General features: G+C 37.2%; 1 protein-coding gene across 1 annotated transcript in view; it reads left to right on the top strand.

The window, feature by feature from the left end:
- The first annotated feature begins 536 nt into the window (after nucleotides 1-536).
- The window catches only part of LOC107592486 (eukaryotic translation initiation factor 3 subunit H-A-like), an 80,119-nt gene continuing 70,686 nt past the window's right edge, over nucleotides 537-9,969 (top strand). The window contains exon 1 of the mRNA XM_016282015.1: nucleotides 537-688. Coding sequence (XP_016137501.1) covers nucleotides 608-688 — 81 coding nt within the window. The 5' untranslated portion in view covers nucleotides 537-607. The remainder of the gene's footprint in view (nucleotides 689-9,969) is intronic.

Below are 9,969 nucleotides of genomic sequence, written 5' to 3'. Positions count from 1 at the left end.
AGGCCTATACACTAACCTTTATAATTGCCAGTGCACCTTTCAGTTTCAAATGCATTCTCCTATCCACTTTAATTAGCTGGTTATAATTAATCCACCTGCAGCCTGACTTCCTGAGGAGTGTGCACGCTGTGGTATTATCAATACTGCATCATGCTCTTCTCAATTTGATTTTTTTTGTGGACATTTCATACACAAAAAGATTTATGAAGTCATAAGGCTTGACAACAATATAACACACTACTCTTTCAATCGTTTATTGTTGCGTAATGTACATCGATTTACATGCTAATGGGAAACAGCAGGCAGTACACAGTATGTACTGCTCAGAACGCAGTGCAGCAGCCTAGTACTAGTTTTAAAATGCAGCCATTGCGCTGTTTGTGGCCAATTAAATTCTAGTGCGAGCTGCTACATTATTATGTGATTAATATCACAATGCAGTATTTTTGCTTTTAATTGTAGGACGAAATCGTGAGAATCAGTCATTACGTTTTGAAAATAGCGACTCTTATTTTGCCAATGTAAAAGTCTTCCCACAGGAAGTGGTCGGATCGTTCCGGAAAAACCTCCTCACACGTGCTTTGGCCTTTTCCGTCTTCGTCTGACAATGGCCAGCCGCAAAGAATCAGCAGCTTCGGGCTCCAACCCACTGGATACCCCGGTGAAACAGATCCAGATCGATGGGCTGGTGAGTGAGCTTTGCTGTGGAGTGGTTCTGTTGAAGCGTGAAGCGGCTGTTTGTCAGAGACTCGTGTGTTGTGTTCAGCTGTGGAGCTCAGTCTTCACCGTTAGCTGTATCAGGAAGCGCATGCCGTAGAAGTACTGGATTTTGAACATGTTAGTCCTCGAAAGTGTAAAGTGGTCGTACAACTATCCACTGTAAGGTGACCAGCTTTCTGAAATGATAACTAGGGATGCACCGAAATGAACATTCTTGGCCGAAGCCGAACAAAATGAAACACTGGGCCGAAGGCCGAACACGGGTTTTCACGTTTCCCCCCCATTTAGCCAAAATGTGCTTTTTACTGTTTTGTCTTGCTTTTCAATATGAAAAAATAGAAATATAGACTGTATATGTGAGTATATTCTATATACCGTATTGGCCCGAATATAAGACGACCCTGATTATAAGACCACCCCCCTTTTTCCAGATGTACCTTTTGGAAAAAGGCTTTTTAAAAACCAAATCTTGTTTTTTCTCAGTAAAACACATTGTGTCTTCAATTATTTTCATATTGCATATTTTTCCTATTTTAATTTTTGTTTTGAAAGTATGGTAAAAACTGGTAAAATGTACCAACAATCACATTTAAAAAATATACACTTTTTGATATACCATTAAAAAACAACAGGTAGCCCATCTGAATTAGGACATTTAGGCTATCCATCTAATAGTAGCCTACCAAAATCTTATTAACAGTAGAAGTTAAATCTTACTGTAGTCTTCAAATCTGGGTAGTGAGTTACGGTTTAAAATTACAAAGAGAGTTTGGTCCCATCAGGCTAACGTGACAGTCACGACTCATGCAGCTGTAAGCTTTTCTTTTTCTTTTGTTTTTACTCTCGATCTTTACAACACGCTTTACATTACGTATTTCATGGCACACTCGTTTTATGCGTATTTGGTGCCACCTATTGTTGTGGGTGTATTATTGACATGTCAAAGTCTAGACCCTGAATAATATAAGACGACCGCGTTTTTTCAGATGTTTTTCCCCAAAAAAAACATTCTTATATTTGGGACAATACGGTATATAGTATATAATGTTCTTGCTTTTTCTCAACTTTTATTTTGGCAGAAACCCGCAGGAAGACCTCAGTGCTTCTTTTTGTTGACAAATGATTCTCATTACGAATTTGGGAAGACGTTTGTTGCACGTATCGCATTGTCACATGCCTTGTAAAAATTCATACAAATGTTACTGAGCAGCTGACGAGTAACAGTTTCTGTGTTTGAACACATGCAATTCCTGCGTGTATTAGAAAACATAATTTATTTAATTGTTTAAGGGCATTTCGCGATTTTAATCATCATACAGTAACCAGCAACAACCACCCTTCCTCTTCTCATCGAAGACATGCGATGCAGCACTAAACAGTCACTCGCTGTCGGTGCTTGTAATGATTTTTGTGTCTTTCTCGGACGGCTGTTTCCACACTGCAGTCATGTTTGCTGCATTAGCGCGCGCCTCTATTTGATCGAGTCACGTCATTGTTCGGTTCAATTTATTCGGTCTTTTCGCTTATTCGGTTGCCGAACATTCGGTGCATCCCTAATGATAACATTTCCTAGTTCAGTGATCAAAATATCACTGAAATCTCACTTGTGATTAAGCCTATATACAAAATAAAAAAAACGGGGACAGTATATTTGTGTATGTTTGTAATTGTTTTGGTTTCCATATATTAATATCATAATTAGTCATTACAATGATGTTTAATGATCAAACTTACCCTAGTATATTAATAGGACAACAATTCTCAAAAAAAATCACACTATGAAAAGTAAACAGATCAAAACCGGATTATAACAAAATTGACTTTACAAAAACACTAAAAATAAAACAATAAAAATGAGAACATTATAAATAAAACCGTATTTAACAAATATTTGTAACATTTTATGACTATTTAACATTAACACAAACTGAGTAATTACAACTTTTTTAAATGATTTTTTCCAAGTAATGTTTATGCTTTTGGAAATGGATTTTTCATACTCCTAATCAGGCTTATTATTTAGCATTTTAGGCAAATTTTGACCACAAAGTATGTGCTTTCTGCAAGTGTAATTGTTTAGTTTATTTTTATTTTTAATTTTTTTATTATTATTATTCATATCGGAGTTGACGGCGGAAGTTAAATGAAGATGAATGTTTAATACTGTGTGTAAAAAAAAAAAATCCCACCTTATCATACCTTGTTATAAAGTGCACACAAACAGTATTACTTTGTTTTAACATGCATATAGCAGGTCTGTACGTTAACTTTTTTTTTTACATAGCACTGGTGCTACAGAAGTTGAAAGTTTTGTAGCACAGGCCAAAAAGTTGTAGCACAAGTATAAAACGTCTGTTATCATGTCTGAAAACAAACACAAGTAATGGAGTTCATCACTTAAACAGGCACTGATGCTCCATACAGAGCACAAAAAATACAAACCATCACAAAAATGGCTTTAAGACAAAGCTTAATTTGCTAAAAATAGAAGAGTGCAGAAACATAACACCTCTTACACCTTAACAAAATATAAAATAAAAAAGAATGGCAGACATTTAGGCCAAAGTGAGCAAAGATAAAAATCTTTGTCATCATTTTATCTTTGTTATTAGAAAATAAGAACAAAGATATACATTACAAATACTCATAATATACAAATAAAACAAACAGTGCTTTATTTTTCAGGTAGACCTACGGTATTTAGCAGTAACATTCAAGAAATTGAATGAACAAATATTAAAATAAAACACTATATACACTATTTACATCAATTATACTGTTTTTTTTAAAGCAACTGACTGATGATAAGTTCATCAGTCAAGAGCAGTGAGTGATTTTTTTTAATCTGTTTTATTGTTTTATTAACATTAAAAGAATAGTTCACAAAAAATAAAAATTGTCATCTGTCTTTCAATTCTGTCATAGTGTTTCAATTTTATACCATCGTTTACTCATGTTGTTTTAAACTGTATCGCACCTGTGCTACAGTGGTAAATTTATTCATCGCACAGACCAGTTTTTTCGTAGCACGTGCGACATATATGTACGCACTGTACAGCCCTGTATAGTTAGTATTTGACTTCCTTGAAACGGTGTGTCTCTATTGATAATTGATGATAACAGCGCTCTCGCTCTGCGCTAGTCCAAGACAAGTTCTTTGTGTCCAAACTAAGTAGCGGCGCGCAACTAATAATCAGTATATAGCTCACAGCGCCCTCTGCTGGTGCAAGTAATCTTTGTTTTGAACGTGCTGTAAAACGGAAAAATTTCTGGGGACAGGACACCAAAAACCGGGACTGTCCCCGGAAAACGGGGACGTCTGATCACCGTAATCTACTGCCATCACTGTACCATGGTATTTTGAGTGATACTATGGTACTGAAGTTACTGTGGTATCCGTTCTTAACTGAAGGTTATTTGTCAATATACCGTTATACCACCATGGTGTTCTTGGAAGTATTTTAAAATGCGCAAAATGTCATTACCATGGTATATTTCCAAGTACCATACTATTACTTTTCTACCATTCTTCAAGGTAACGTTACTCAAAAGAAAAACATGGCAGTACAGTGGTGCATTTTTAGCTATTTTGTTTTTAAATGTGATGACGTTATGTACTACCACTGCTCTCTTTTCAAAAGTTTAGGGTCTGTAAGATATATATATATTAGTCTCTTATAGCCTACTTTAAGGCTCCATTTAATTAATCTAAAATACAATAACAATAGTAATATTGTGAGATGTTTTCTATTTGAATGTTTTAAAATGTAATCTATTCCAGTGATAAAAAGCTTATTATTGTCAATGTTGAAAACAGTTGTGCTGCTTTATATTTTTGTGGAAACTGTGATACGTTTTCAGGATAATTCGATGAATTGAGAGTTTAATAGAACAGAACTTATTTGAAATTTAAAAAAAGTTTTATAACATTATAAATCTTTACTGTCACTTTTGATCAATTTAATGCATCCTTGCTAAATAAAAGCACTTGTCTCACTGACCCGTAACATTTAAATGGTAGTGTACGCTCGTTTTATTTGATAATACATGCAAATCTGTATTTATCCATTTATTTTTATTTTATTCTAGTACAATTGCAGTGTAATGATATTCTAGGAAGGACTTTTATTTTTTATTTTTAAGGGATAGTTCACTCAAAAAGTCTGTCATATGGTGCTTTTCCACTGCGTGGTTCGGCTCGGCATGGTACGGCTCGGCTCAGTTTGCGTTTCCACTGCAGTTTAGTACCGCTTTAGAGTGGGTGGGATTATATTCACATGTCGTTATAGTTGCACCACCTCTACTGCTGAGATTCCTAAAAAACGTTTTTCATTCCGCGTCGCCCCATCAAGCTCTCGCTGGATCAGCTCCTCTGCTATCAATGAGAGTAACGTCTGTACTTCCTCGACAGACAACGAAACAGCCATTTTTAGGTCGTTAAAAAAGGTGCGCTCGTTCAAAACAGTTGCGTTCGATTCTTCGCTGGCTGTGCTGATTTAAATCTAGCGGTTCTGTTGTGTTTGTGTCACATGTTCAGTGATGCAGGTAGTGGCGATTCTCTCCAGCCAATCCGTGATCAGCAACCCAGTGGAAAATCCCCCCAAAAGTGAACCGTACCGAGCCGTACCATGCAGTGGAAAAGCACCATTACTCACCCTCACGTTGTTCCAAACCTCTATGAATTCCTCTATTCTGCTGAACATAAAAGAAGATACTTTGCAGCATATTGATAACCAACCAGTTTCTGTTTCCCTTTGATTTTCCATAGTATTCCGAAGAAGCTTTTTTCATATGGCAGTCAGTGGCTACCATCAACTGTTTAGTTACCAACATTCTGCAAAATATTGAAAATTAATATGGTCTGAGACTATCACCAGCACAGTACTTCATTTATTGATTTCTGGCTCGCTTGGTCTGTCTGGCTGAAATATATGAATATGAACAGCTCAAGTGTTCTTGTGCACCGTGTATGACTTCTGAATGTTAATGCAAGAGTTTCAGAGCTAGCTAAAACTAACATTTGTAAGAATTGCTGTTCATTTCTTTAAGTCAAAAATGTTTCACCGTTTCACCGTTGCTTATTGCACTTTTACAACTTTTCATTCTCTTTAGTTGCAGTGGCTGTTATCTCATTTGCTTTTTCTGTAGGGCTGCAACTGCTGGCCTCGTTTTTCACTTCACTTTAGGTGCCCTACATTATTTTCCTGGAATTGTTTTTCGAAATCATTCTACACCATTAGCCTGCATTCTCCTATACGGACCAGTGATTCCCGTTAGATAAAGACTGACGTTTGAGCACAGAATTTGCAGTTTGACATTTGGTCTAAACCGTCACTTATTTAAATCGATTTTCAACTGGCTCGCGGTTAATCGTTACATCCCTTATATATATATAATAATAATAATAATAATAATAATACGCATTATATTTTTTGTGTTTAAATGAAATAATTTCTTATTTCTAACTAAAAAATTAAATAACATTGAAAAAAAAAAAGTATTAGTTAGATAATGAGAAATGTTAACGACTGGGGGAAAAAATTATCACAATTCTTACCACAAATAAAGAAAATCTTAATTTAAATGATCAATTCATTGATATTACTTACAGATAATCTCATCTGCCTCCGCAAACCTCACCTGCAGTTTTTAAACTTCAAACAATCATGTGACAAGCAAGAACCAATAGCACAGGGAATCAATAATGCATCCAAGTCATTGTTTTTAATTTAACAAGTGCAAATGAGATTTGAGAACTCCAGTTGAGAGAAATATGATCGTAAAATAGCTATTTGAATCATGTATTTTAGTGTGTTCCTCTTACAAAGCTATTTTATGTTTTAAGAAGATCTGAAAAAGTAAAAAATTTTAAAAATGCAGCTTTTTGAGGGAGCCTGATGTAAATCATCCAGACTCATAATATACAAAAGCGCAGCTTCGACCATCTGCCTAAGATCTCCTTTTGTGCTCACAGAAGAAAATACTAGGACAGGTATTTAAATGTAGTATGGGTGAAAATAATGGAGAGATGCAAGCGACTGTCCTATCAAGGTCAATCTACTTCCAAAATGCAGTAACTGCACCAGATAAAGACAGGATGCGTTTTTCCTTGAGACAACTTCGCCCTCTTTTGGCAGTGATATATAATGCAGTGCACAACAAATCGAATCGTGAAATCAATACCATGAATCGAATCGTGAGTTGAGTGAATCGTTACATCCCGAATATATGATTTTTTGTTTAAATTAATTTTTTTTTCTTTAGTTAAAATTAACAAGAAAAATTAGCTACAGTAGTTTGTTGAGGTTATCGTTATAGTTTTATTTTTACATTTTTTTTAGGTCATTTTCTAACATTTCACATTTATAAGCCAGTTCTTTCATTAAAAGTGAACTATTAAGCCTTATTACGAGCTTTTGAGTGCAGCTTTCTCCTCCAGCATGGCAAATCTGAATTACGAGCTCATTTGTACGTGTTGCATGAAACTGTTCAATTACGACGTTGTCAAAGGCTGTTCATTCTTAGAGGCGGTTCTGCGTGCGGTTGTTAGAGATCTTGTTTCGTCATTGTTTTATGAAGATGGATCATAGGCCTTGTCGCAGCAGAACGACAGTCATCAGGCTATGGCTGCGTATCCTTCCTCGGCTAACTGACAGGGACAGACGTTCACGTCAGTGTTATCCGTGGGGAACGTGTTAGCACGTTTACCTGATTGCCTCGGGCTTGCGGATTGCATCACCCCTCAGATGAGGAAACTTTGAAAGCTAGAAAGGCCACGAACGCTCGCAATGTGCCGCAGAGAGAATGCTAGTCATTGCAAAACGAAAGCGCCTATCAAAAATAGAACTGGCAAGCGTGCAATTCTCCCGAGTTCAGGGGGGATCATTAGATGGAGTGTTGAGGCTGTGTTGTGCTGCTTTGATGGGGCTGTGTAGTCTGCGCCTCCGTCACTGGAACGCATGCCGCATGCTCTCATTAAGTATTCTGTTACTGTCACTGATGGAGGAGGAGAACAGGGGGGTGTGGAGCACCGCTTTGAATCTGTGGTAAAAAGCCAGCCCCCTGAGTTCTCTCGCCCCCTCCGGCCTGCGCTGACGGCTCATCTGACGGATGGGGTTCAGGGGAAGTCAGCGGCGGATCTGAGCTGATTGTGGCATCGATGTTGCTCTCTGATGGTTTGTTATAAGATGCTTTTGCTTAAAGCCGACTAGAGCTTTTAGAATGTGTCCAAATATAAAAACTAGCTCCGCCTCAAACGACTTTCCTTTCAGTTGATGTCATCAAGGCCGCACAGGCTAATGGTTAATGTTAACTAATTGTACGGGTGGGGGAAAAAATCGATACAGCATAGTATTGCGATATTTTCTGTGGCAATACTGTATCGATACACGGACGCCAAGTATCGATCTTTTATTATACTATTTGGTAGAATAATAAAATCAATTTCTTTACAATCCACTAGATGGTGGTGTTGAGTTCTTTCTGGTGAGGTCACCTTCAGCATGCAGTAAGTTAGTAAAATAAAGAGGGCGGATGTATGGACTTAGTTCGGATTTGTAAATGAGGGGATGTAAGTGTGGATGCACTGAAAATATAGGCTACATATTATAATAATAATAATATATGGCGCGTCGCACCCGCCCCGCCCGGCAGTGTTCAGCGCGCATGTTTCACTCTCCTCGTCACTGCGCGGTTTGATGCTCCTCTCAATATTCCGATCTATGAATGTGCGTTCCGCTCGTGTACAGCTCATGCTCATCGGAAAAGCAAAGTCCGCTCAAATAACGCGCTGACAGGAAATTTCTATGCAGTATAGGCCTACTTGTTCCGGTTTGCAGTAGCGCTACTGTTCTGTAACATGGTGTTAGGCTAGTTCAGCTGTACTGGGCATAGGGATATGCCGGGATCAATTTTTCATGTTGCGATTAATTGCTAATGCTTTTAACACGGTATGCGGTATTATCACGGTATTGAAATTTTTTTTTTGAAGTGCTGTCATAATACAGTATAACAGGTTTAATAACTTTTTTCTTATAACAAAAATAACTGAACATTTAAATGCAATAAAGCAATACAGATAAATGAATAAAGTTAAAAGTTTTACACAGATTAAAGTGCAAAAGAACTATAAAGACCAATAGGTATCACTTTACACAACCCTCTACATTGCGAGTAAATCACTCGCATATGCGACTAAATCTTACTCTGGGTGACTAAATGATGTCTAATATTAGCCACTAGCTAATAAATTCTCAGATTTTACTCGCCAGTGTGTGAGTTGGAGGCTAAGTATAAGTTTAGCTCAGATATATTTTCACTCGCCGAACACTCTCTGACGGAGTACATCAGAGTTTCACTCTCCGCTAAGCGATCTGCGCTGTTTTTCAGTTCATCTGAATGGATGTGCAACGCACCTGTATTTAACGTACCGTAAACTCTAGTGTGAAGGCGCACACACACACACGCAGCGAGAGAGGGAGAAAGAGAATTGACGCGCTACCTATGCGCGCTACATGTAAACGATATTCTTTGTTGTATTTTGCTGTCAAAATAACGGGAGTTCCTTTGGAATTCTTCCGCGTTTAAGAACTGCCGCTTTCTCCGGTAGTGGGCGGAACTAATGCGCAAACGGCAATCTCATTGGCTGGCGCTCCCCTATTATCGTCCCTGTTTTGATTTCAGCAAATCAGTTCGAGCGAATGCACACAACCTGATTAATATTCATGAATCCAGTAGCTCATTAATCCTTGGTGCATTTTATATTGTTCTTATTAGTAGAATTCGTATCATTATTATCTAATCAGTATTTTTGTTAGTTTTTCCCCAATTTAATTTTTTTTTTACAGAAACACTGACTGACCAAAAAAAGCACCACCACCAGTCCGAAGTTCAGTTAAAATTACGGTAACACTTTACTTGAAGGGGTGTGCATAAGACTGACATGACACCTTCATAATCATGACATGATACATGTCATGAATATGAAGGAGGTTTTATGCATGTTTATGACAACTGTCATTAAGTGTCATTCGCTCAGTTATGTCATTTTTAATGCAAATATGACATTATTTGACCTAACCCTACCCCTACCCTTACCCCTAACCATAGCCCATAACAAAGACATCTCAAACAATGTCATCTTTGCATTAAAAATTACATAACTGAGCGAATGACACTTAATGACAGTTGTCATAAACATGCATAAAAAACCTTCATATTCATGACATGTGTCATGTCATGATTATGTAG

This window comes from Sinocyclocheilus grahami, unplaced genomic scaffold (genome assembly GCF_001515645.1).
Source record: "Sinocyclocheilus grahami isolate Dianchi unplaced genomic scaffold, SAMN03320097.WGS_v1.1 scaffold153.1, whole genome shotgun sequence".
NCBI lineage: Eukaryota > Metazoa > Chordata > Actinopteri > Cypriniformes > Cyprinidae > Sinocyclocheilus > Sinocyclocheilus grahami.
The sequence above is the reverse complement of the archived record's forward strand: the minus strand, read 5'-3'. Positions and strand labels throughout refer to the sequence as shown.